Here is a 27730-nt window from a genome sequence, read left to right on the forward strand (position 1 = left end):
TGTATTTACAGTACGTTTCTATTCTATTCATTTCACAGCTCCCTCCCTTCCTTTTTCATTCCTCCAGTCACTTTTTCTTCTCCACCCCCTCACATCTTTTCTTTGTTGCTTTGCCTTCTATCCAAAAGACTGATCAGGGTCAAGGAATCGGCAGACTGTAACAAAGAGAGGAGAGTTGGAAGAAGACAGAGCGAAAAAACATACAGAAGAGGATAGGGGAAATAGAGCTGCAGAAATGGGAGAGTGACTTTAGAAGGAATATTATGTCAGCAAGCTGTTAATCAATGCAATTGTGTTTGGTACCTGAAGCAATGAAAATAGGAAAAAGAGATGGGGAATATGAAAAGACAGAGCACGAGAGAGAGAGCGGGGAGAAAGTGAGAAGGAAGTAGGGAAAAGGAGGGAGGGCAGTTGGCACCAGAAGTAAATTGAAAATGATGTGCTGTGTTTTTGTGTGTGTGTGTAGCTGACATATTAACCCTGCCATCTCCCAGGTAGTCATTATCTTTCCATGTGGTGGTTTGTGTGAGTGTATATGCTTGTGTGTACTGCATTAACCCTGGTATCTCTCTATCATTAAGCTGCTCCACGGGTATAGTGTATCCATGCATTTATCCTGCAAGTGTGTGTGTGTGTGTGTGTGTGTGTATATGTGTGTATTCAGACACTTGCATGTATGTGTACGTGGATGTGTGTGTGTGAGGGCGAGTGTTTACAGTGATCTTAATTGTTGTTATCATTCATGCAGCACAATAACCACCTCCGCTCCCATCTTTGTCTCTGTCTGCTAATAACGCTCGCTCTCTCTTGCCCTCTTTCCCTCCAACGTCCAGTTTCTATTTTTCCCCATATTGTTCCTTCTCAGCCTGCAGCCTAAATAGCACCCATTTCATCTTCTCTGCTTTCTTTTCCTTCCCTCTATTGTTTTTTTCCCCTTTGCATTCCGATTTCCTCATCCAGTATTTTCTCTAGCCAAAGCTAACTTTTATTACCCCATGATTGGATTCAGAATTCATTACACTGTCTTGCCTGTGTGCAATCTCTGATTTGTTTCTGTCTTTCTTTCTTTTTATCCCTCTTTCTCTCTACACCTCCCTCTTTTTGTCTTTCTTGCTACCTCCTTATTCTCTTCTCCTTTTTCATGCTTGATTTGATTTAGTTTGATGCCCTCTGTACTGGACATAATAGGGAAAAAAACACCAGTCTAACTTCATCTGTTCTTCTCTTGCTTTTTCTTCACCTTCTTCTTCTTCTCTTCGCTATCTCTCTTTCTTTCAGGCACCCTCTCTTAGTGCGATATATATCTGCCTCCCCCCCTCGGCAGGTTGCCATGGTCGCCATACCTACTCTCTCTCTCCTATTGGTCCTGGCAGAGTGGGCAGGTCTGGTGGACGCCTCCCCCCACCTCCTGCTCCGGCCTAGTCCACGGGAGCGAGATGCAGGGGCCATGATGAACTTCAACATCGCCGTGATCCATGCTGGTGCTACGGTGCAGGCAGAGGCAGCTGTGGCTGGGCCTGGGGGAAGGGTGCTCTATCCTGGCTTTGGCCGGGTGTACGGCTCCCTGGGGGAGAGTGTGGTCACCCAGTGGGGCTCTGCTAACGTCATCTGGCTACAGGTTAGACCCTGTCTCCTCTACCCACAGCTCACTCAGTCTTATTTGAAGGAAGGGAGTAAAAATAACCATCCATTATTCATGCTCACTCTCATTATTTGGGCTGAATGGACAGTACACTGCTGCTGTTGTGTGGGCCCTCCTTAATGAGCTCCGCTTTTATTGTTCATGCATACTACAGACCCCTACCCTGTGAATAACACAAAGTCAAAGCACACTGACTGACCTAGCGGGTCTCCTTGTTGTCTCTGTTTTTATCCTTCTCTATCTGTTCTTCTCTGTCTTCATGCCTCTGTCTTCCTCTATCAGGTGAATGACAGTAGTCCTAAGACGGTGCTGTCCCAGCTGTGTGAGCTGCTGGCGGCGCGGCCCCTGCAGGGTCTGGTTTATGAAGAGGAGAGGCCTCCTCGCACGGCCTGGGGTCCATTAGCCCCCATGCTGGAATTTGTGTCTGCGCAAACAGGACTGCCTATAGTGGCTGTAGGAGGGGGAGCAGGGCTGGGGAGAATGCCACAGGTAGGACGAGGGAGGAAGGGACTGGGGTGGGAGAGTGAAGAGGTGTTTGTAGCTAGCTGAGTGTGTGGTGTATGAGAGAGAATCTGTCTGACACAAGGACAGATGTCTTTTATGTGTACGAGTGATTGTGTAGTATGAAATGTGAAGATTGGTGTGTGGGACAATGACAATTAGCTGCATGCTGTATACTGGAGCATTAAGGACTGACGTGAGTGAAGTATAAAGGGAGAGCTGCTTATATTGCCACAACAACTTACAGTGTCAGCATGTCATGCATCGTCTCTGTGAAGAAAAGATTTGGGGAAGTACCGGTGGGATGGAGGAGAAGTTGAAGGTCAGGGTCACTGATCTGCTGAAACTCAGCGGTGTTTGATCTGTAAATGGCAGCAGCTAGGGCTGTCATTCTGTCTCTGATGTTCCTGGAAGCAAAGCAACGAACAGACATGGATGTGTGCATGAGCAAGTTTGCGTAGATTGTACATTTGTGTATGAGTGTCTATGCACCAGAAAAGTAGCACCACATACTTTTCACCACAAGATGCAAAAAAAAAAAAGAAAGAAAAATCACTGCATTTGTGGTTACAAATAACTGATTTACTATTTACTCTTGAGGAAATAAATTGTAGTACTTCCCATATTAGTTCCTTTGAAGATGTACCCTTGCCTAGTCCTCATCCCCTCCCATTCCCTTGAACAGATTTTTAGAAACACTCCCTTCTGGATGTCATAGGAGAATTTTTGCAACAATCCAAGCTGTTTTAGCCCCGTGGCTGCATGAGTGCTGCTGCTCCATAAAAACTTCAAGCCCCGTGATGCCTCAATATTACGCATTAAGATGGTGCAGTCGTGAGAGTTGTAGTTCTTTGTAGCTAAAATGTTGTCCGTCTCTAACTCTGTGTATTACAGCTGCAGTTTAGACATAGCACAACTACAGAGGACGGGTTTTCCCACTGAGATTTTTAACCAAATCTGCTGCTCTCTCTCCCAAATCAGGAATCAGGTTCCATCTTTCTCCAGTTCAGCTCCTCTACTGCCCTCCAATTAGAGGTCATCTTTGAGGTGCTGGAGGAGTACGACTGGACCGCCTTTTCTGTTGTGTCTACACGTCACCACGGCTACCAGGATTTCCTGTCTGTGGTGGAGGGCCTGACGGACGGCTCGTTCATCGGCTGGGAGAAGAAGAGTGTGGTGATCCTGAACGTGACCGATGACCCTGGGGGGGCACGCACGCGCAGGCTGCTGAAGGAGAACGAGGCGCAGGTGAGACAGGGGGGAGGGAGGGGGGAAAGGGGGGAGGAAAGGGGAGGAAGTGCTGCAAGTATCATTGGGGGCCCCCTTCCTGACAGGTGGCTTCCCAGCTTTTTCCTTCCTTGTTCGTCTCTCCCTCTGTCCCTCCGTGGCTCTCTCTCCCCTCTCTCCTCTATCCCTCTGTTCTTCTCTTCCCCTCCCATCTGCCTAGGCATCAAGAGTTCAATGGTACAACAGAAACCATGAGTCAGTCTGATTTGCTGGCTGGTTGTTGTGTGGCATTGTATAAAGACTTATGGAGTGAAAGGTCCTAAAGAAATGGACAGTTTACCCACTTTTTTTCCCTTTAAATAGGTTTAAGGATGGAAAAAAAATCACACTCCACACAGTCTATATTTCTTCTGTGTCAGCTGATTCCACCTCTGCTATAGACATACTTTAAAGGACATTTACACTGAGTGAACTTTTTATGGATTTCCATCGACTGTAAATATTCTTGATGTCTTTTCCATTATTTTATACAAATTTCCCTCAAAGCCAGCTTGACATGTTTGGTATATTATGGAAGCAAGACTTTTAAGAAAAATATGAAAAATGGTGGGCGGCTCCTTGTTGAAGGTTCTTTGAACATTTACCCAAACTTCACCTTGTCTAAACCATGATTCCAACTTGATTCAATTTTCTCTAATCACACTATATTTAACTTTAACTTTGTTTTAATTACCTTCTGTATATGTATCTGCAGCATATAGAGGGGGAAAAAAACACCCATACACTTTGATCACATTGATTCATTAACCTTGAGCAGAATGACTCATGGCTTTGGTTTGTGCCTCTGGTGTGTTTCATTCCTTCATACTGTATGCCTGCTCGCTCTCCCTCTTCTACCACCTGCTTGCTTCTTCTTCCCTTTTTCTACTTCTTTCAAATTTTTATTCCTACTCCTCATGCTTTCATTCACCTGTTTTCCTCCACAATCCTTCCTTTATCTTTCTGTTTTCACCCTGTCATGCACCCTTAAACCTCCTCTATGACCCCATGCTCCACCTGTTAAATTTTTCACTCATGTCAGTCTTATTCCGCTTACTCCTAACAGTCTTTCCACCTCTGCCACCCCTCCTGTGTTTCTTTGCCTGGAGACAAGCTTGCTCTCCTCTGCCGCTTTGCTTTTCACCTCTATCACTGTCTGGCTATCTTTCATTCCTTCAGTCCATTTGTCCACCCCTCTTAGTGCACATCTTTCCAGCCACAGACTCTGCTTGGCTCAGTTTAATCTGGGTCCCAATGTCATCTCTAATGGCCCAGCATGGCCACTGCAGCTCTGTGTGAGCGTGTGCACTAGTGTCTGCATGTGCATGTCTGCAAGTGTGGGCATGTGCATTGGATTCTTTAGATTCAGCTCTACTGGTGTCGCTGTTAATGTAACATATTGCCTGCAGCAGGTTGCCTAGTTGCAGTGCTTGTTTTTAACCCTATGGCTCTTCACAACAACCTCGCTTCTTTTAGCTTTTCTATACTGCAGGGCTAATGATTGCTTGTTTAGTGATCCTGTGTATTTGTGCATTACATATGCGCCTGCTCTCTCTGCCACATACATATATGGTAATGTCTTCTCTGCTGTAGATGAACCGATGCAGGTCTCTGGGTCAATTTCTGCTCAGATCTCTGACTGTCTATCTTTTCTTCCATTTCTCTTCTAGCTTCTGCTTTGTCAGTGTTTCTTCTGCTCTCTCTTTCTCTGTTGTGTGTTCCTCTCTTTCTCCATTTCCCGTCTTTAGATATCCTATGTCTGTTTATAACTCTGATTCTCTCCTTCCCTTCTTAATTTAGTCTCCCTCTGACGCCCTCTCTACCCCTCCTTCTTCCTCCCCCTCTGTCACTCTCATTCCCTGTCTAATTCATTGGAGGTTTATTGGCATACAGGCAGGATTGTTTTGCCAAGCCATTACAGTTCAAAATTCAATGAAGGCGCAATTCTCAAAATGTGCTTTCAGTCTGTTTCTCTGACTCCCTCCCGTTTCCATGAAAGAGTCATCTTTCTCTTTTTTGTCCTTCAGTTCCCCTTTGTCTCTTTTCCTCAGTCGTTTTGTATGTTTCCTTTCTTTTAAATGCTTTTATTCTTCCCTTCTTCTTAAGTATTTGTCAGCCTTTAACCTCACTCCCTCACTTTTCCATCTTTCCGCTCAGCTGAGCTCCAGCTTCCTCTTGTCGACCCTGTCCTTCTCTCTCCATTTCCCCTCTAACCCCTTAAAACCCTCTTTGGTCGATTTCCACCCCCTTCTCTCCCTCCTCAGTCCTCCTTACCTCAGCACTTGTACAAGAGAGCTGATCCACTGCTGTCATTCTGTGTTGCTCTCTCTTCAGTGTTTTTTCTTTCTTCCCAGCATCACTCCATTATCCCACCCTTTCTTTTGCAAATATCTCTTATCTCTCCTGGCTCTAATTTCACCAAAATATGTCATCGTTTGCTTTCCTTCTCTACTCCCCCTTCTGTTCTCCAAGGAATGATTATTCTGTTTTCCCATCTCTGATGATTTCCCTCCATCTGCTCATTTCCCCCCTTCCATCTCCTGTTTTCTCCACGTCTTTTCTCCACCCTGCTTTTAATAACATATGTCAGAGTTTAACCTCTTCTCCCTTGTTTTCCCTCAGGTGTGTTTGGTCTTTACTCACCCCTTCCTTCCACTCTTTGCTTCCTTGCTTTTCCTTCTCCATTTCCCTGTTCTGTCACTTACAGATTAATTTTCCCCATTGTTGTTGTACGTCTGTTTTCATAATTCATTACTGTAACTTGTTTCATCAGGCCTAAGCTCATTAAGTACAGACCCCCGCTGCCTCCTGCACCTCCTGGTTAGCAAACATCACATGCAGCCATGCCAGCTTCCCTCTTTCTGCTGTACCTCCCGCTCTTGCTGAATCATACGCCCGACTCCCCATGAAGCTTATCACATCAGCTTACAGCTATCTCTGCTTTTACCTCACCCAGCATTCTTGTTGTTTCTCGATATGGCCTTTTCTATCCAACCTCGTCCCCTCCTGTTCAGGTGCACCTCTGCTCCAGCTCTATCTCTCTCTCCCCCTTACTTCTCCTGTCCTCCGTCTCTATCCACGTCTCCCCTGTCCCCTCCTTATCTCACTAGCGTGTATGTGTGTGTGTGTCTCCCCTTGTCCCTGTTCCCTCCCTGCCTTCCTACTGTCCTACAGGTACGCTTGCTGTACTGCTCCCAGGAGGAGGCTGAGTTGGTATTTCGAGCCGCCTGGGCCGCCGGTCAGGCCGGAGCCTCACACATGTGGTTTGCTGTGGGGCCAGCTCTCTCAGGTTTGGGGATGGATAGCCTGCCCCGGGCTTTGTTTGCTGTGCGGCCTCAGGGCTGGAGGGATGAACCTCGTCGAAGGATCGCTCGGGGTGTATCTGTGCTGACTCATGGGGCAGTGGCAATGCGCAAGGACTACGGAACCACGGGTGGGCCAAACTTTGTCACCAACTGCATGACGGATGCCAATCAGACCCAGAGACTGCGGGGCAGAATGAGGTGAGACTGAGATGAAGGGACATAGGAAAGTTCTAATGGAAGAAAGTGAAACAGGAAGGAATAGAAAATTAGGTTTTAGACAAAATACAAGGCAGCTACAGACAGAATATGTGAACAAGGACTAAAAAGAAACAGACACAAGATAACAGGTATTTTATGAAACAAGTTGATTTGGTGCCAGAATGAGCTGGGTGGAGTTGGCAAATCCAGTGTCAAAGAGCAGGTACATAGGGGATATCAGAATTTGAAGCTGGCTATCATCCATGCAAAATAGTTGTGGTTGGTGCGTGTAGCTGTGAGTTGGTGAAATTACCCCAGCATCTGTAGCAAGCAGATCATGTCTCATGTATATTAATGAGCAGGATTTAATATATTCCTCGTAGGCTGTGCAAACAGACAGTAGAACACTCTAACAGGTAGCCCAAGTGGTTTTTGTTGCCATTTTTATTGCTAGTCATTCTTGCTTCACATACATGACACATATGATGTATAGAGTAACTATTGTTAAGTTTCTTTCATGTGAAAATGAGCCAAACGTGTAATTAATGAGTTGGTTTACAATAGTTTTGTTAATGAAAAACACCACATAACGTGGAAGTTAAAGAAAAGTGATTAATGAGTTCCTCTTCCTTTTGTTATAAACTATATCCAAGAACAGATGAGAGATAAGTATCTTCATTTCCAATTTTTTTGCAGTGCTACCTGCTGTTCACTGTCAGTAACTACAAGCTGGTAATGCATCTGAGGCTTCTGTCATTTGATTAAAAAAAAAAAGCTTTCAGAGTTTGTGTTTTGAAGCCAGCAAGATGACATGAGGAGACAATTAGAAGGTCTGTCCTGTGAGATAATCAGACATACTTGCAGCTGATGCAGAGAGCAATAGCTGTTTGACTTGAAAGATCCTGACAATTCTGTTCATTTGATCATTTGACTGTAGATTTGATTAACAGACAAGCCCTGACTGTCACCACAGGTGCTGTGATGTAGTTTCAAGGGGAAGAAGAGCAGGGCAGACTTTTTTGTTTCATCACAACCGGCCTAATGATTTCTATTTTCTCCTCATCGCCTCTAAAAATACAATAGTTATTTTATTAATATTTTAAATTATAAATTATTATGATGTATTTACTGCCTGGCTTCTCTGTCCGTCACCATGCAGGTATTTCAGCAACATCACACTCGGTGGCCGAGACTACTCCTTCAATAGTGATGGTTACCTGGCCAACCCCTTCCTGGATGTAATTTCCTGGACACCTGGACGTGGATGGGAAGATGTAAGGACATGTTGGTTGTTCTCTATGTCGAATCTTGTGCACAAACTCAGGGCCATCATTTTTGTCGACTTACATGATAGGCTTGACTGTATATAATTTTGTTTTGCTATTGAAATTCATGAGAAACTGCTGTTTTGCCCTCTGTGAACAAATGCAAGGACAAAAGCACCTAGCAATTGAACCGCGGGGAGGTTTTTTTTTTTTTTTTTTTTTTTGCTGAGTTGAGCAACATCACTGAGGCTTAATCTCTCCACGTGAGCTAGAAGAGCAGATCTCTACTGCAGTGGCTTCTGAAGTAAGAATATAAACCTGACAGTGAGGACAGGGAGAGTACATGGGTTCGTGATCATGTAAAGTTCACTAAAGTCTATCAATGCCTGAGGCAGGGGAGAGAAGTTGGCTGCTGACCATTTGACCATGCTTTGTCTCTTTCCACTGGGCCTGTTTAGTTTCTGCTGTCTTACATTCACACAATACAATAAATGTGTACAGTCACTCACTTATATATAGCACTGAAACAAGTAGTCAGTTGACAGCAATCCAGTCAACATCCATCTATTCATCCATTATCTATACCCACTTATTCCTAACCTGGAGTCTATCCCAGCTCTCTTTGGGAAAAGGCAGGGGTACAGGTCACCAGTCCATCACAGGGCATCCGATCAACATAATTTTTGTAATTGACACAGTAAGTAAGTAGTGAAGTTTATTTTTAAGCAATGTCAAACATTATTAGTTCTCAGCTTGTATACTTCTGTGCTTTTTTGATTTTATATAATTCTAAATTAAACATCTTGGGGTTATAGAATGTTGGTCTGACAAAACATGTGCATATTAGCATTCTAGTTCTACAAAATAATGATAAATGAATTAATCAAGAAAAAACAAAAATCAAAAGATTGAAAAATCAGTACCAATATTTTCAAGTATGTCTTAATACAATACATGCATGTCCATTTGTGCCCTTAAAAAAACTGTTTGCTGTGTGGTTGCTCCTGGGATATGAAGCACAAAATCTACCTCTTCGGTAGGAAATTCCCTTGTTGTGTTTCCCTGGGCATTGTTTCCTCAGATGCGGCACAGTAACACAAAGGTATTCTTTACTGAGACTGTAGGTTTGGAAGACATCTACTTGATTTGACTAACTAATAAAACTTCACTTTTGCTTGGGGACAGAAGGGGGACTGTGGATTTTGTCCCCTAGCTCTAACACTGGAATCACACTAGGAAGATATCATTTAATGGCTAGTAATCAATAATGCATATAATCGCTAGTTGCTGCCCTGTGGCCAGTTATTCATTAAGCATACATTTTGTTCTTTGTCATTTTGTAGAAAGCAGTGTTCTGCTGTTTTTCTGATCAATAGCTGCTATTTGTTCTTATTCGCTACTTGTGTTCTCATGTCTTCGCTGTGAAACAAAATGTGGATTTAACTAGTGATGAAGATCTCTGGGTGTCATTTTCTGGGTGTATTTGTGGAAGAGTAGACTGTGGTTTTGTGTGTTTAAGTGTATTGTCTACATAACTTTATGCATGGCTACCAAGCACCAGTTCACCTGGCATGTCATGCATATTCTATAAAGCTGTGGTTTATTCAGAAATCCGTAATATGAAGCCTGTCACCTGTTGGAGATGTTTTCCCATTAATACCCTGGGATTTTACACTTGTCATTGTCAGAAGAGAGAGCAATGCTCATTTTCTCAGCTACATGGTACATGCATAAAAACACACTGAGAACATATGCTGTGCTCTGAGAACATACACTTCATAACACCACACAATTACAAGTACTGATACAATACTGATGCACACACGCATACAATCACACATGCACACTGGTGGATCTCAGCATCCTGCTGGTTTTAACAGCCCACCAGAGTCCAGTCTCAGGATGTCGTAACATGCTGACTTCTGGCGTATCCCTTTCAATTAGAAGCTCCTGCGCTGGTCCTTCGACTCAAACCCAGGGTACAAAACCCGCCCACACACAAATACACACATTCTAAGAGTTTCCACACAGACATCCACGTGTGTGTGCGCACAAATGAGGGCACATGCTGTATACTTACACACATATGCTTACATCCTTCTTGCATAAACCCAATAGCGTGTGCACACACACACACACACACATACACAATGAGGATAAGACGCCTGTATCTGCCTATTATGCACATCCACGCTGTTGGCTCTCCCTGAATATTTAATGTTCTCTTTACAATGACTGCACCATTACCTAGAGCTTGGGAGCACCCAGCTTAGCTCACTGAAACACTGCGGACTAGTAGCGAAGGTTGCCTTTGGAGGCTGCTCACAGATGTTCTTGGATATTACTAGAGGTTAATCAACATTTATTAACACCACTGATAGCTGGTAAAGGATCATATTTTGTGCTTTCCAGTCTTCAAACCTTTCCTCCCAACCTGAATCCTTTCCATGTCCCAAAATATTCCAGCGATTTGAAAAGTGGCATTCTTTGGCTGTTTTTCAGTTTTTGTGGGCAGTTTTCTGGGTATTTTTCTGATAAAGAGTAGAGTTTTCTCCTGTAAGCTCTATCTGTTTTTCGTTTGTGTTCCTTGAGTGTGTTTTGACTGAATGTCTTTTGCAGAGCTACGGTCGAAGTGCTGTTGAAATACTCTGTGTTGCTGCCTCATTCTCTCTCTCTGCCGGAGCTTGTATTACAGAGACAGGCACGTTGAACAATGCTGCCAAACTTTACTTTACTTGACCGGCCTGCCTAGGCACTCACAGTCCTGTTTTATTCTATGTGTGTGTGTTGTTGCTGTATATATAGCATGTGTGCATGAGTAAACAGTACGTATTCACAATTCCTTTTGTGCATGTCTAAGTTGTCAAGACACTGACGCATGACTTTTATCAGGTGATCACACCAAGATATACCAAGTGTACTGCAGGAAGAAGGTTCAAGAAGGAAGAAGGTGCACTGAACCTTCCTGGGTGTGGTTCTGCCTTGTGCTGCTTTTAAAAAATATGAATATCTCAGGCACCACTTCCAGAGTTCATATAAACAGTGAAAAAACAAGGCGGATAACAGCTAAAAGAATGTTGATGATATGGTCTCATCAGTATCATTCACAGATTAATTATTATTATTACATATTTGAATAACCAACATAGCCCCAACGATCAGTGTAGTCTTTGCACAAGCACAATCACTTTTTCAAGAAATTGCTCCTGTTCAACATAACAGTCAATATTTAAAGCTCTGTGCTTTAATATAGAGTAAGTGACAATAATAACTTGTACAACACCTGCAAAGTATGATAAAATCTGGTTCTGTAGCCCTGCAATAAATACTATGAGGCTTATAATAGTCATTTTTACTCAGACTGCCATTGAGTTGTTCATTCATCTCTGTAGTTATTTAGGGGCCATAGTCTGTGGTGTTACTGCTTTAGGTTGCTTTGTATTGTATTGTACAATTTATTTTTTTATGTATAATGAAGAGTCTAATGCAAACTAAGGATGCAAAGTTTAATGAACAACCTGCTAAAATAGCTGCAACAATAACTGAACATATCAAGGGTTAACATATTACAAGGGTTGTTCAGGTTAAATTATATTGTATGGGTGTTCATGTTACTGTGTCTACCCTCTTAATATGTGACTGAGTAAGGATTGTTTTATTTTAATAAGATTTAACATTTTTGCACTTGATATCTTAAATGAAGTTAGAGTGGACCCTTAATGATAAAATACTGTTCAGTTTGTGTGCCTTTATTGTGTAGCTTTAAGTATTTTTTTAAAAATATGTGATTAATGCAGTATCACATTACATGGGTAAAGGTTATAGGCAAATATCAGCAAACACACTAAAAGTGGTCATTTCCCTATTGACTGAAGACAGTGAACCTGCCTGCACAGGTCTTCACCACCACAGAGGCACTACTGACAGCATCCTGAGCACATGCATCACTGTTTGCTATGGAAACTGCAGAGTCTCTGACCCTCAGATCTTGAGCGACCATTGCAGAAAAGATTACACTCCTATATACAATAAATTCATGAAACACAGTGTTACAGAAAGGCCCTTAACTTCACAGAAGACCCCTCCACCCTAACCACAGCCTCTTTACCTTTTTACCATTCAATTGTAGGTACAGAGAAATAAAGAGCTCCTCTCCCCTGGCGGTACAGATTCTCTACATTGCACAAGGATCCACAAAAAATTACATTTCTTTTCTCTTTATGTAGCCTGTCATATAAATGCATGGCAAATGACAACAAACCTGACCTGAGTAGTTGTCACTAACATACACATTATACTGACTCTGGTTGTGATTAATTATAATAAGTAATAGCCCTGTGATGGACTGGTGACCTGTCCAGGGTGTACCCCTGCCTTTCACCCAAAGACAGCTGGGATAGGCTCCAGCAGATCTCCATCTTCCTCTAATGTTTCTCTTGCCTGTTACCCCAGGTAGGCTGGTGGGAGAACGGTGTGCTGAGGCTCCGGTACCCAGCCTGGTCCCGATACGGTCCATTCCTTAAACCACCTGATGATGCACAGCACCTACGTGTTGTCACGCTGGAGGAAAGGCCATTTGTCATTGTGGAGCTGGCAGACCCTGCATCTGGAACCTGCATCCGTGACTCAGTCCCCTGCAGACGACCTCTTAATGCCAGGTTTGGATCCTTTGTGTAAAAGAGAAATTAAAAAAATAATTGTGATTATTATTGGGTTGATGTTTATTATGATGCAAGTCATTTTATAAATTTTTCCAGATGATAACAAGTCAGGGGAAATTAAAGGTTCAATAAAGTGGTACTAGTAGAAACAATACAATGAATCAACTAATAAAAAAGAATGGTAGTCTCTCAACTTTATTTACCAGTATTATGAATGGAGTTCCTAAGCTCTCATGATGCCATCCAATTTAGGTGACATCAATCACCTATCAAAAACTGTGGTCTCTTCACTCCCTGACCATAATCAATAACAGACTGCTCTCCAGAGGATCAGTGGAATGACTCAGGGGTCTGGAATCAGATATGTCCACAGTAGAGCTTTATGGTTCATCAGCTTCTAAAAGGATGACAGCACCTATCCAACACTGGTCGATCAAACCTGTCACCAAGGGCTAGGCCACAATTTTCCTTCTCTGTGACCGTTTTGTTGTTTTGCTCATTTTCCTTTCCTTTTCTTTCCTTTTATTTTCCTTTATTTAATTCCTCTGATAGCTCATCCAATGTGCCATTACAATAAATCAGCAGTAACAGTCAGGGTTTTTTTTTTTTAAGGATTTTTGTCTGACATTTGTATTTTACTAATTCTTTCCTGACTTTTTCACAGTGCCATCCATGAGGGCGTGGCACCCATGAAGCAGTGCTGCAAAGGCTTCTGCATTGACATCCTCAAGAGACTGGCCAAGATTGTTGGCTTCACCTATGACCTTTACTTAGTGACCAATGGGAAACATGGAAAGAAAATTGATGGGATCTGGAACGGCATGATCGGAGAGGCAAGACTTTGTTTATTTGCCTGTGGCTGCCTGTGACTCTTCCCGTCTGCCTTTGTCTGTTCTCAATGTTTGTACCATCTCTCTAGCGTATTTGTGGAAGGTGTGTGTGGGTTTATATTTGTGCCTTTGCATATTTTGTGTTGCATTTTCACTCAAAAAGCTGCAGAGCAGTCTTCCTCACTCTGAGTTCTTAAGTCCTGGGTGATCAGTTAAATTCTATGTGTAACATCCATCATTAGGAGAGTCGTGGCCCCTTAACCACTGATTGAAACTAGACAAGTGTCATTTTACTAGGCACACACATACACACAAACACAAATGTGTAGAAAAAAACATACACTGTAACAGAGGTCAAAAACACACTCTTACACAAATTAAATGGACAAGTATGATGGTTAACACACATACTCCTGCAGATACATGTGCACACATTGTCAGACACCCCCTGGCTAGTTGCGATTAGTGCTTGATATTTTTTTTTTGGCAATGTTCACTAAGGTTCATGATCCCCCATCATGAAAAGACTTAGATGCTGGCAGAAAAATAGAAAAACAAGCACACCCAGACAGGTGCACGCACATGCTCGCATACTTACTGAGATTGATGTGGATGCTGCTGTTTCACTGAAGTGTCCTGCCGTTTCTATCTTTGTCCCAGAGGTAACTTTCCAAACACCAGTTGTCACGGGTTCCAAAACAGTTCCAAAGCGCTTTCCTGCTCGATCATTTTTAACTTGAACCCAGGCCAGAGCTGTCTGTCGAATCTATTTTCACATGGAAAAGGCTACGTGAATTTTGTTTTCTTACACTAATGTCTGTCTTTTGATCAGATGTTCCAAAGCCTGCCATTCTTTGATCAGATAATCCAGAGACTTGGGAAAGTTGAGGGGAGGGTGGCTTGCTTTCCGCTTCACTTCATTTTTCTGCTGATTTGCTCTGAAGAGCGGATGTGCCATGTCTAATGTAGATTAACATTTCACTTGTATAATCAGCAGACACAGCAGTTTTCAGAATTTTCGAGATGGTGGCAGGAGGAGACAGGCTCAGGCCCATTTTGTATGCTAAAGAGATGCACAAGAGACACATGTTAAGTATTTGTACCAGATTGAATCTTTGGCCTTCCTCATGCAGGTACATCTGAAGGTTGTGCAAAGGGTCAGTGAACAAAAATCTCACTATCACCTGGAAGCAAACCTTTGTACACTGTAAAAGATTGGCTTTGTCTATTTCTAATCATTACAGAATCACCTGTAATTACCTCTTTCTCTTACTGTTGATTCTTGTCCCCTCTAGGTTGTATACAAACGAGCGGACATGGCAATTGGCTCACTGACTATTAACGAGGAGAGGTCAGAGGTTGTGGATTTCTCTGTTCCTTTTGTGGAGACGGGGATCAGTGTCATGGTCTCCCGTAGCAACGGAACTGTTTCTCCATCCGCTTTCTTAGGTAAGAGGCTCTGTATATGGGAGGTGATATACGGAAGCTAATCTAATTATGAAGTGTTGAGTTTGCATAAAGTGCCTCAGTCTTTGGCCATTGGTCCTTACATCTAAATAAGCAGTTATATCTTCTTAGCTGCTCTTGTCTTCCTAACTTATAGTTTTGTGCTGTCAGCAGACTCAAGGCTCCAGTGGGAAGGCAGCGTTATTGGCCTATAGACTGCATTGAGATGCTTGTAAAAAGAGAAACACTTTTATGGACTTCTAGAGAATATGTTTGCTTCAGTGGTTACATCACGCACAGATCACATCATGTAACGTCACACGTCATGTTACGTCATATTTCAACAGTGAAATATTATAGGGAAAAACACATACAGTATTTATGTATGTATGTATATACATATGTGTTTTATTCATACATTCATACATACATACATACAGTATATAGTACATTGTGCACCAGGATTGGGAACATCATTGTCCCTGCTAAGAATACAGTAATAGAACTAATAATTCTGATGATTTAAAAATGCAGTGCAAACATGTTTAAAGAATCTTTAACAATTTTACTTTCGTTTGATTTTTTTCCTTCACAGAGCCCTACAGTCCAGCGGTGTGGGTGATGATGTTCGTCATGTGCCTGACCGTCGTGGCTGTGACTGTCTTCATTTTTGAGTTCTTCAGTCCTGTGGGCTACAACCGCAGTCTCCAGACTGGCAAGAGTGAGTGATGGGTCTAAGCTGTCTGTGTTTCCCAGTCTGATAGATGAGTCTGCATGCAGTTAGTCACCGTTGTCACATGGATGAAAATGGACAAACACTGAACACACTCCTGGAATGTGGTCAAAAATGTCAAAGTCAGAATGATTTTAATATGATCAAGAACTTTGGGTTTCTGTTGACTTTATTTTCTTGTTTTCGTGCTGCATGGTCGGTTAGTTGCCACGTTCAAAATGAGCTTTAGTGTGAGTTTGGCAAAAAGGAAATTATACCTACAAGCTGAACTGCTTCCAAGTATTCTCAATATTGAAGCAGTCATTTATTATTCAACAGCATAGTTTGTACCCCTGTGATATTCAGTATGCTTCATGCCTCGGTCCAATACCCAGTCCGACTCGCCTCTTTTACTGCATGATTGCCGTGCTCCACATAATTGCACCTCTCTGTCATCCTCCCATATAACTCTCTCATTCACTCATCTCTCTTCTTCCTTCCTTCTTTACTCCTGGTAGAGGCAAGAGTGTTTGAGCTCTTTGATTGGTGATTTGCATTATGTGACTTAATCATTTGTAAGATCATGTAGCGAAAGCTGCCATCCACCTTAACAGCGTTTTTGTGAGAAGGCTTACTAGGTATTCTCATATACAGTAAACCCATTTTACAGATCATCAGGGAGGTTTAATTTGAGTGGGATGCTTGGCCTGCACTTTGAGCCGTGTACTGGCTGGGTTGCTGTATAGAAAAAATAAAATAATGCTACAACTACTCATTACACTCAAAAGTCTTTGTTTGTTTCTATATCTCTTTTACTTCATGATTCTGGGCAGAGGCTGGAGGATCTACTTTTACTATAGGGAAGTCTGTATGGCTTTTGTGGGCCATTGTCTTCAACAACTCTGTGCCAGTGGAGAACCCCAGAGGAACTACCAGCAAGATTATGGTGCTGATCTGGGCCTTCTTTGCTGTCATCTTTCTGGCCTCCTACACTGCTAACCTTGCTGCTTTCATGATCCAGGAGGAGTACATTGACACAGTGTCAGGTCTCTCGGACAAGAAGGTAATTCATTGCTTGAATACTGATTTAGTAGGCAAAGCAGAAGGAGAATTAAAGTCTTAGAGTGAGCCAAATCCTATGCATTTGTATGTTAAATTGATTAGAGCACAGGAATTTAGAAATGAATAAAATCTCATTTAACATAACTCAATTACCACAGTCCTTGAATACTTAAAAGACAGTTCTAAATACTACTTTAAGCCCACAGACTGCTCTAAGAGTTGATTGTGTATAGATGTACTGTAAGTTAGTCTGGAAAGTGGACAGAAATAGGTCAGACAGATTGGTGCACAGCCTGGCAAGCCTCCTGCCCCTACTGTCTCCCACCCTCGCTTCTTTTTGCTCCTCTAGTTCCAGCATCCTGAGGAGCAGTACCCACCTCTGAAGTTTGGCACAGTGCCTAACGGGAGCACAGAAAAAAACATCCGCTCCAACTACCCAGACATGCACCAGTACATGGGAAAATACAACCAGAAAGGAGTGGAGGATGCCATACTCAACCTCAAGACTGGGTCTGTCTGCCACATCACGTGATCCTTCATTCCCTTACATTTACATATGTCCCTGTTCTGTATTGTTGTTTGCTTGAGACATAAAATAGTTTTGTCTCTATAGCTTACGAGACTATACAGCAACAATATAAAAAATATTAAGCAGAGCTCCTCAAGTTTAAAAGGAAAACATTTTAAATAGACAAAATATACATAGTAAAATTGTTCAACTGTGGTATTCTGTCTTACCAACCATTATTTTTTTCCCAACTCAACATATAATATTCAGACAAAATTAAAAACATATCAGGATCTTTTATTGTTTTCGGTTGAGAAAGTAGACCTCTTCCTGTAGGCTGTTGTACAAAGATCAGACCAATTTAGAAGCAATGAAGTTACATTTGTCAAACAAATTGAGAAATCTGCCTTTTTAAATAATAATTTAAAGTAGTTTTTGTTTTTCTCCTCAGACTGCTAAGATTACCGACCCAGTTGTAATCAGATCTCCAAAAATACAATCTTATCCATGCAGTTGGCAGTTGTTGCTTATGATTGTGTTATTTTAGAAACAAATAGTGCTGCTCGGTATGTGGTTCCCTGCTTTTCAGCACCTAAAGATCTCGTCATCTACGTTTGTTTAAGGGTTGATGCTAAAAGCTCATTCTTGACCTTGAAAACAGTCGTCAACAAGGTCTCATCACAGTGTTTTTTATTTGCCTGAACTCATCTGATGAAAATGTTTCTAATCTGTATTGTTAATGTTTTTTTGTTGTTGGAAAAGGTTGTCGGCCCTTGTTGCGCTTTTTTTTAATGTTCTCACGCTCACACTGCCAGGTCATTCTTTTCCATTCTGACTAACGTTTGACATTTCTTGCCACACTCCCTGCCTTCCTGCACAGATTCTCTCACCTTCACTCTGTCCCTCCACCTTCACAGCCATCTCCACCCACCCACACATTGTAAGCGGAATTACCCTCTTCAGTTTCTAGTAGAATCTATATCACCCGTTATGTGTTGGATAATCCCAGTTTACTTTATCCTAAGCCTCTGTCAGCGTCTCCCTCTCTCTGTTGCCTTGACACCACAATTATAATTCTGTGTTCAAATACACAAAATTGAGAATCTCCTGCTTCTCTCCTGATGTTTTTTTTTTTTCTGGTAATTAGTACTTATCTTTCCTTTCCTCTTACTCCTAACCTACCATCTTATCTTACAGTTTCTCTTCTTTCTCCATCTCTTTTTTTGTCCATTCTTTCCCAACCAAGTGTGCATTCACGTTGTGTCTGTATTTAAACTTTATAATCCTCATCACTCTCTGGCTCTATCCCATGTCTTTTCCCCTGAAGTGTGTAAATCCCCCCCCCCCTTCTTGTCACTGCTCTCTTCACACTGTATAAATCCCCACCTCCCCATCCTCCACCACCTTACTGCTCCCACTTTCTCACATATCTTTCACTGATCTCTGCCTTATTTTATTCTTGTGTTTTCACTCTTTCTGCCAAGTCTGCTTTACTATTCCACCTTTCCTCCCTTTTTGTGTTATGATTTAACTTTTCATGTCCTCTCTATCATTCTGTGCACCTCTCTGCCATATATTTTTGCCCCTTCCCAGGTACATTGCAGAGATTCACCTTTATACCTCCTCCCCTGCCTCAGTCAATCTCTTCATCCACCTGCTCCTTCTCTGCCATTAAATGATGAATGAATTCTCCCCTGATCCCTTTACAGAAAACTGGATGCTTTTATTTATGATGCTGCAGTATTGAACTATATGGCCAGAAAGGACGAAGGTTGTAAGGTGAGGACTAACACACACAGGTACCTTTGCTCACATACTGTGGATTCAATGTCTATGTTTGCCTGTTGGTCATTTTTTAAAATATCCGCACATTTGTCCTTTTTCCAAGGTGATGACCATAGGCTCGGGGAAGGTTTTTGCCACCACAGGCTACGGTATCGCCCTGCACAAAAACTCACGTTGGAAACGTCCTCTTGACCTGGCCCTGCTGCAGCTGGTGGGAGATGGTGAGCACTATATGGGGAGGGGAAGGTAGCAAGGAAAAATAATTAGGTCAATGAAAGGACAAAGGTAAGGTTGTGGCTAAAATGACAAGATAAAGAAATGAGCAACACCAGGGTGGAGGGTAAATAGAGACAGGGGCAAGATGAATAAGAAGATGTTGAAAAGTGCATGAGGAAGGGGGAGTGCAAGGTGTGGAGAGAGTAATGGCTGAAAGGGGCTTTAATTGTGACAGAGGGAATAATGGTGTGTAGGAGAAGGTTGATGGTGGTCCTAAAGAGGTTTGCAGGTCTCTTTATTGGCTAGAAGAGGGAGGAAAAATAAAAAGAAAGGTGGGAGCAAAAAAGAATCCTGTTTGTTCAAATCAAGCCTTGCATATGACTACATTCTATTGAAGGAGTTGCACATGCCCCACCCTTCTTTTAACTCCTCTCAATCTTTCACCCTTTTTTCCCTTTTTCCTGCCCCAACTGGTAAAAGAAAAAAGGATTTACTTGTGTGAGTCACTGTCATAAAAAAGGATCATCACAACTTGTGCATTGACAGATTTACACTCATTACAGATTAGCTGAGACTGACATTGAGTGAGGAAATGTGAGGAAAAGCAACTCAAGAGAAACACCTGAAAATGGTCGGGATGTGAGATGTGGAAAGAGCGAGCTGAAGCTGAAAGTGTTATAGAAAACAGATCAGATAATTGAATAATTGATAGCTATGGGAGCATTATTAGTATGCTGTTTGTCTGCTGCGCACACTAGGATTAGTCCATGGGAGAACAGCTCCTTGTGTTTGACAGAGGGAATCTGTTTTTAGCAATAGTTGTCAGTACACTAATGCTTGATTGTCATTTTACACAGTCCACCACATGCATTTGTTGTCTCAATCGGACGCTGCTTGTTTGGCTTTTCCTCATGTTTTAAATCAGCTTTGCTTATGGCGTGGCGGACAAAGCCCTTTAGCTGTTTCTGGCACGCGGACACTTTAGCTGCTTACACACTGATAATGCCAATTTGGTGCCAAGATCTATTAAATAAGACTGGGCTTCTCGAGCTGAATAGCTGGACCTGGAAAAGGATGCGCGTATGTGTGTGCACCACGAGCCCAGACAGCCATGACATGCCGTCGCTGTTGTTTTTTTTGTTTTTTATAAATTCTCGGCACATGTCCTTTTCCTTGTCCTCTTCTGTGTAGCAAAAGCCCTTAACATCAGCTGTGTATGCTGAATGGATGTAGTTACAGGGTGGTGTTGAATGCTGAGGGTTCTTGTTGTAAGGAGACATTATTGGAGTGGATTACTAAGGAAGAGGATTAGTTTGTTTGGATGTGGATGTCAAGGGAGGGAAGAATACTCACATTCAGTATGCCATCAAAGGCTCTATCTCAACAATTGCCCTGTGGCTCAAGGACTCGGCATCACACCTTTAGCTAAATCATGTCACAGTGTTACATCATTATTATAGCATGCTGTCGAGTCATATCATTTTACATCTGCACAGGAGGACAGAGGGGCACTAGAGAAGCCCACCACTATTTTGTCAATCCTATTGAGTGTATTGTTCTCATTGTTGCAGCCTCTGGTGATTCATAAAACAGCTTTAAGAGATGGCCCATTGATCTCCCTACAACTTGTTTCCCGATAAAGACAAAACTGCTGAGTGGCAAGATTTCCTTTTTTCCTCTCAACAGATCCACTTCTATTTTGCACAGTATCTTGATTTTGATTCCAGTAATATATTATTCAGTGAGTTGATATTAAAATGAGAGAAGCTGGATTTGCAGCATTTGGCTAGTAGGTGTTTTTTTTTTTGTTTTTTTTTTACCAGAAATCTTTGCAATGAATGCCGAGAAGTTTGTCATGTTGTGATAAAAGCAGGGGATTGTACAGGTCACGGTTTGCCGCTCAACAACTGTGGAGCTCAGCATCTCTGGACATGTCTGGCATCATGCCACATCTGGCGAACTGCAAAATGCAACATGCACATACTGTAGACATTTACTTCTGCACAAGGACACACATGAACACAAACAAATACAGTCCTTTATTAAATTATTTCTTTGTGGTGCATGCCAGCTCTGCGTTTGCAGCGTTCCAGCTCTACCTGACCTGACCCACCAGGAACTACAGAGGTGGAGTGTGGATTTGACACACCTGTCAGATTTGGCAGGCCTGAGCTGGCTGCGACTGAGAGGTAGAGACAACTGCCATCACAGAGGTCTAAGAGAGGGATGAAAAGGCGCAGTGAGAAGAGAGTCAGAATGTAAGAGGGAAACCAAAAAGCACAAGATGAATCACTTGAAGCCAAATAGCAGGAAGGGCCACGAGATGAGACTTACAGCTTAGAGAAAGGATTCAGCTGGGACTTGTGAAGTGGAGGACAGACATGAGACTACCTGTTTATCTGTATGCTTCACTAAGACACTTGCTGTTTTCACATTAGGCTCCTGTTTTGGAGACACAGCTGCTACTAAAGGTCAATGACACTGATAAATCCTCTTCAGTGGGGCTGTACTCTGGAGTTAAAAGCAGAACACTGTGTCTTGGAATGTACAAATGGATGACAAATTAAAGGAAAGACCAATGTAAATTGGGTGAATCCAAGTTCCACTAATTACATTCAAGTTTTCCTCACTTGCTTCTTTTCCCTGCATCTGAGTCCTGCCCACATAAGATGCAAGAAAAAGATGCAAGGACAGAGGGTCTGGGAAACATTTTTCAAGAGACAACATTCTTTCCTCTGAAGGATTCAATCACAAACTGATTTTCAATAAAGGGGCTGATCAATCTGTAACAGACTTTTGCAAACGATGCGTTCATGTGTCCTCAGTTATAGCTCCACCAGGCAGCCTTTTCACTCCTTGATCCTTGGCCTTCAGAGCAGAAATAAGAGCTTTGAGATGCTCTTTGTCATGGTGGACTGAAATGATTTCTGGTCTGACCGAGGATCAAGAATCTAGGAAAGATAAAATAAGGGAATTGGAATTCACCCACTTTCTTAGTATGGTGTTGGGCCAGTGTATGCCACTGGAATAGCTTCAGTTTACCTTGGCAAGTCTCTGGAAATCTACTAGCAGGATGGATCACCATTCTTGAAAAAGATATTCTCTCATTTGTATTGTGTTTTGATGGTGGGGAAGAACTCTGTCTAACATATCGGTCCATAACGAACAATATGATTCAAATATTTTTCGTACTCATGAAACTATTCAACCCCAACTTATGGATGGAAGCACTGTCATCCAGGAAGAGACCACATCCATAAGGCTAGATATGCTTTATCTATTCCCCTCTAGGTGTATAAGTGGACCCAAACTATTCCACCATAAGAGAACCACCAAACCCCTCTCACTGTAGGGGTCAAGCATTCAGGTTATTTTTTTTTATTTGTCACTTGTCTGTATGTGTGTATGTAGACAGGGAGTTGTTATCTAAATCTGCCAGTGGGCTGCAGTAGCACTTTTGTCCATCTATTGCTGTAGCTAAAGGCCATGGCTGATTGGCTAATGATGTTCTACAGGAGACACATTAGCTAGATCACACAGACAAATGAGTTGGCTTCATCTAAACTACGCAAGCACAGCTAATGATGGCACAAATGAAACGGCTAGAGCTTGAGTTTTTGCATTGCACTGGTGTTGTGAGTGGATTTGTGATTTGTCCGCTTTTAAACCCTGCTTTTGCCATTTAACTTGAAATAGTTCACAGACTATAATATGCAGTAAAATGCAACCTTCAGACCTGGTTATTGCAGTGCTACTCATCCTGCCATTGCTATTAGTGTAACAGAAAGCTCTCATTACGAGTCCTGTTAGAGACTACGCCTCTTTAATTCCATCATGAATCATATGCTGCATCTTCTGGCTGTCCATCACTATGGTTACACAAGCAACCCCCGCAGCCAATCACAGGTTTAGCAGAGCAGCTCTGTTTTGTTAGGCCAGTGAGATCATACAGTAAATGAGAAGACTGAGTTGTGGGTAACGTACGCTTGCCTGGTTTCTGGTGGGTTAACAATCGGGACTCTTGAATCCCCAGAGCGTCCCACCTTGATGAAGATTCTGACCATCCCTCCAGCACAATTAAATGATTATGATCTTCTTCCTCTGTCTCTGTCTCTGTCCTTACCTATCAGTTCTCTCTCTCTGTCTCTCTCTTCACTTTTTCCATCTTTTTTCTCTCCTCTCATCCTCTTCAAGCTGAGGAGTGTTCCTGCTGTTTGTCATAATGACACAATCGCAGCCTCTCGTCCTCCATCTCTGCTTCCCTTATACTAGCTCTCCCTAAGTCTCTCTGTCTGTCTCGTTTCCCTTGATTCGTACGTGAACAGTGGAAGAATGCTGCACCCTCTTTCTCTATATAAAACATTTTTCACAACTCTCTCATTACCTTTCTCCCTCTCTTCCATGCTTGTTCAACCTTTCCAACCATCTCAGAGTGGCTCCTGCTCTCCTTTCCTTCTCCTCTTATTTATTCTGGGTTACAATGTTGAGATTAGGTTGTCGGTGCCATTTACTTCTCATTGCTTCTTCATTGTTTGCGACTCTCTTTCTCTCTCTCTCCCTCTCTTTCTCAGTCTTCTTCCTCGTTGTTGCTTTGGACCAAGTGCTGCTTTTTGTATTACTGACCTCTGGCCTTGAGGAGTCACCTTGAATAATGGACGACAGCAAGTAATAGTGTCAACCTGTAGTTTAATGCTTATTAAGTACACCATTGAATTAATCCCAAGACTGTGGGCTTTGATTTTTCTCCTACCCCAATGTTATCCCTCCTGTCAACTCTCAACCCTTTCATGTATTTTTTGTGCACTTTAATCCTTCTCTTCTCCTCCCTACATTTGATCTTTTTTCTTACCTCCCCTCTTTCCCCAATTCTCTTCCCTCCACCTCCTCCCAACCTGTCCCTTTTTCAGATGAGATTGAGATGTTGGAGCGCCTCTGGCTGTCAGGTATCTGCCATAATGACAAAATTGAAGTGATGAGCAGTAAACTGGATATCGACAACATGGCTGGGGTCTTCTATATGTTGCTGGTGGCTATGGGCCTCAGTCTGCTGGTGTTTGCCTGGGAACACTTGGTCTACTGGAAACTGCGCCACTGTATGGCCACCAGTTCTGACAAATTGGACTTTCTCCTGGCAATTAGCAGGGTAAGTGATTTTGTCAGTGTGTGTAGTCCTTACCTATACTAGTACTGTTATTTTACAGAAATTCTGAAAAGTGTTTTTTGTGCCTCCAGATTGTATTTCCACATTTTCACTGCCAATATTTTAACCAATTAAAACTCTTTTTGTAGTAATCACTATGGCGATTTTTCCTACTATTTTGCTGCACTAAAATTTCATTACATTAAGACAAGACAAGCAAAATGCATGTAGCCACACACACACATGTATAAGCATTCCTGTGTGTACCTTTATCTGTTACTGAGCATGACAGTTAGAAAGTGTGAGGCCTGGGGGTCAATTCAATTTCACTGAGTCAATTTGAGAGATTAATTGAAATTCAATTCTGCTCACATCCTGGATATCCTGTTCCTTGGACAGTGACCTTGACAGAAAACCCCATTCTATATACACGTTAATATTGTAACGTCACTGATAATTTATCTATTTTCACCACTGTGATCGCAATTTATGCAGTTAACCAACAAAAATGCACAGCTGTACTATAAATCGATGTTTATCTAAAAAATAGCAGACTTGCATTTTTTTGTTGTGTTGCTCTTTTATAATTTCCATAAAAGAGAAATTTCTATTATTTTCCACTCCCCCCTTTCTCTCTCTCTCTCTCTACCTATCGCAAGTACATACAGTTATACAGTGATTTTGTGGATAATGTGTGCATTATCTTGGCATCTGTACATCTGTACATAATAATGTTACATTTGTGTAATATATTCCTGCACATTTATAACCAAAACCTTTAAGTAATTTAGTTTTTTATTTCAATGTAATTTATTTATTTTAATTCTGCTTCTTTTCATGTTAGTCTGTTCATTCATGTTAGAATAAGCTCTGATAAATGACTCTGTGTTCTCTATTTTTCTCAGGGCATGTATAGCTGCTGTAGCTTTGAAGATGAAACTGCGCCAGGTGCAGCTAAATCGTTGCCTACTCATCACCACACTGCAATGGTTACAGTCCCATCCCAGCCACATGTTGTCTCAACATCTCTGACCAGCCCAGCCATTGCCATAGCACAACCACAGCAACCACCACAACAGCAGCAACCACAACCTGTTTATAAAACACCTCTGCCAGGCTCTCCTCCCACCGTTGTGCATTCTGGGACAGCACTGGGTCCCTCCAACACCCCAATTGCTGGTGCACCCCTCCCTTGTTCCACCTTCCTGCCCCGGCCAGATCGTAGACTGGCTGTGGTGGATCGCTGGAGGCTGCCCAAATCTGCTACAGCCACGAACCCCATGGCTGTAAGGGGAGCTATCACTGACATGGGACCTTTTGCTCAGAAAGTCCCATCAAACTGGGCTTCAGCTGCTGGAGGAGGTGGGGGACTTGATGGCTATAAGAGATACTATGGTCCCATTGACCCTGAGGGTCTGGGGCCCTGCATGGAGCCTCAGGCAGGGTCCCAGACCCCCAAGACTATGCCCAGGGGCCACCCCCAGCCCCCTCCAGCCAGTGTCGCCTTCTACTCTGAGAAGGGCATGGACCACGGGGTGGGGAAGAGAGTGGTCGGAAGTGGCAGCGGAGGTCAGGGGAAAGGGGCCGTTAAACCTCTGGGCACTCCTAGACTGCCTCCTAAGAGTCAGGCCCCTCTTCCTCCTACACCCCCGCTGCCACACCCCTCTCCCCCTCTCCCCTCGTCCTTCTGGAGGAAGCGCAGGCCCAAGAAGCCCAAAGAGCCTGGAGGGCCATTGTACGAGAACATTCTGCCCCTAGGGCGGAGGGGAGGAGCACGAGAGGGAGTGAGGGAGGGAGGAGGGAGGAGGGCACGACCCCTTTCTCCCCCGCTCTCACTTCCTGTGCCAGTACCTCTCAGCCCGTCCTATACCCCTCCTTCTCCCTCAGCATCCTTGCACTATACATCCTCGTCCTCTTCGTCAACCACGTCATCCACATCCACGTCTTCATCTGCCTCATCGTCGCGTTCCACCTCTCCCACGTACTCTTACAGCTCATCCCGGAGCACACGAGACAGGACTGGAGGAATAGATGGAGAGGATGATGATGATGATGAGGAGCTGACAGAAGAGTCAAGCCTCCTCCTTGGCAGGGGAAGGGAGAGGGAACGTTCAATCATCCGGCCTCGTTCCCTCAGCCATGGGCGCCTGCCACCACCCATACCTCCTAGGAAGCCACGCACATCTTGGGGTGACAGAGAAAGGGAACGAGAGAGGGAGAGAGGTGGGAGCCAACTATCTCAGCTCCAAGAGTGGTGGGCAAGCTGGAGTGAAAGAGAGAGGACTGGAGCAGGTGGAGATACTGAGAGGCAAAAAAGGGAAAAAAAGAGAAGAAAAGAGAAAGAAAAAGAGAAGAAGAAAAAGAAAAAGAACAAAAAGAGGAAAAAGAGGGAAGAAAGGGAAAGAGAGCGAGAGAGAGAAAGGAAGAGGCGAAAGGTGAAAAAGAAGAAGAAGAAAGCACTGAAAACAAAGAAAAGGAAGAAATCAACTGGGGGTAAACATTCTGAGCCAGAGGAGGGAGATGTAGAGCAAGAAAGGGAAGGAGAGGCAGAAGGGGAGAGGGAAGCAGGAATGCAAGACTATTCTTCCTTCTCTGCCCAGTATCGGAGCACGTTTGGAGAGAAAGGGCGAGATTCATGGGAAGGAGACAGGGAGAGAGTCAGGAGAGAAGGAGGAGATGAAGGCAATGACAGGGAAGAGGAGGACAGCAGCAGAAGCAGAGAAAGGCATCCCAAATCCTCTCGCTCCCATTCCAGACATCGCACCCCCAGTAAGCGCTACCCTAACCTCAACAAACTCCCTGCATCTGTGAAATTCTGGGTGAATGGAAGAGGAGATGACTCTACTACCCCTCCAACATCTCTTCACCCACTCCTTCCATCCTCCAAGCGGAGAAGAAGTGGAGGGATAGACAGAGAAGATAGTGGTAGACTTGGAGAGCGACGTCCTTTGTTAATGCATTATGAAAAAGAGAAAGCACAGACAAGAGAAGGGCTGTCCTTCCATGAGTGGGACTCTGAAGATGATGATGATGATGATGATGATGATGAAGATGAAGAGGAAGAGAGGGAGAGAGTGAGAGACCAGGAAGAGAGGGGAAGGAGAGCAGCTAGAGGGGCAGTCTCAGAGTCAGAGAGGGACAGGGCCAGGGCAGAGGACAGCTACTCAGATGAGGGTTCATCAGGGGAATTTGG

At 43.2% G+C, this 27730-nt stretch overlaps 1 protein-coding gene across 1 annotated transcript; it reads left to right on the forward strand.

The window, feature by feature from the left end:
• Nucleotides 1-1330: 1330 nt before the first annotated feature.
• Nucleotides 1331-26987, forward strand: grin2db (glutamate receptor, ionotropic, N-methyl D-aspartate 2D, b; the record flags this gene model as incomplete). The annotated part of the gene is made up of 16 exons (XM_026317776.1): nucleotides 1331-1618; nucleotides 1925-2131; nucleotides 3125-3391; nucleotides 6584-6912; nucleotides 8072-8186; nucleotides 12630-12835; nucleotides 13503-13671; nucleotides 14964-15117; nucleotides 15710-15835; nucleotides 16660-16889; nucleotides 17238-17398; nucleotides 19106-19175; nucleotides 19285-19402; nucleotides 24305-24540; nucleotides 25443-26010; nucleotides 26119-26987. Coding segments are annotated over exons 1-16 (4113 nt in total), but the record flags the coding sequence as incomplete, so codon positions are not given.
• Nucleotides 26988-27730: the final 743 nt, after the last annotated feature.

The sequence above is a fragment of the Mastacembelus armatus genome, chromosome 16 (assembly GCF_900324485.2).
Source record: "Mastacembelus armatus chromosome 16, fMasArm1.2, whole genome shotgun sequence".
In the NCBI taxonomy this organism is placed as follows: domain Eukaryota; kingdom Metazoa; phylum Chordata; class Actinopteri; order Synbranchiformes; family Mastacembelidae; genus Mastacembelus; species Mastacembelus armatus.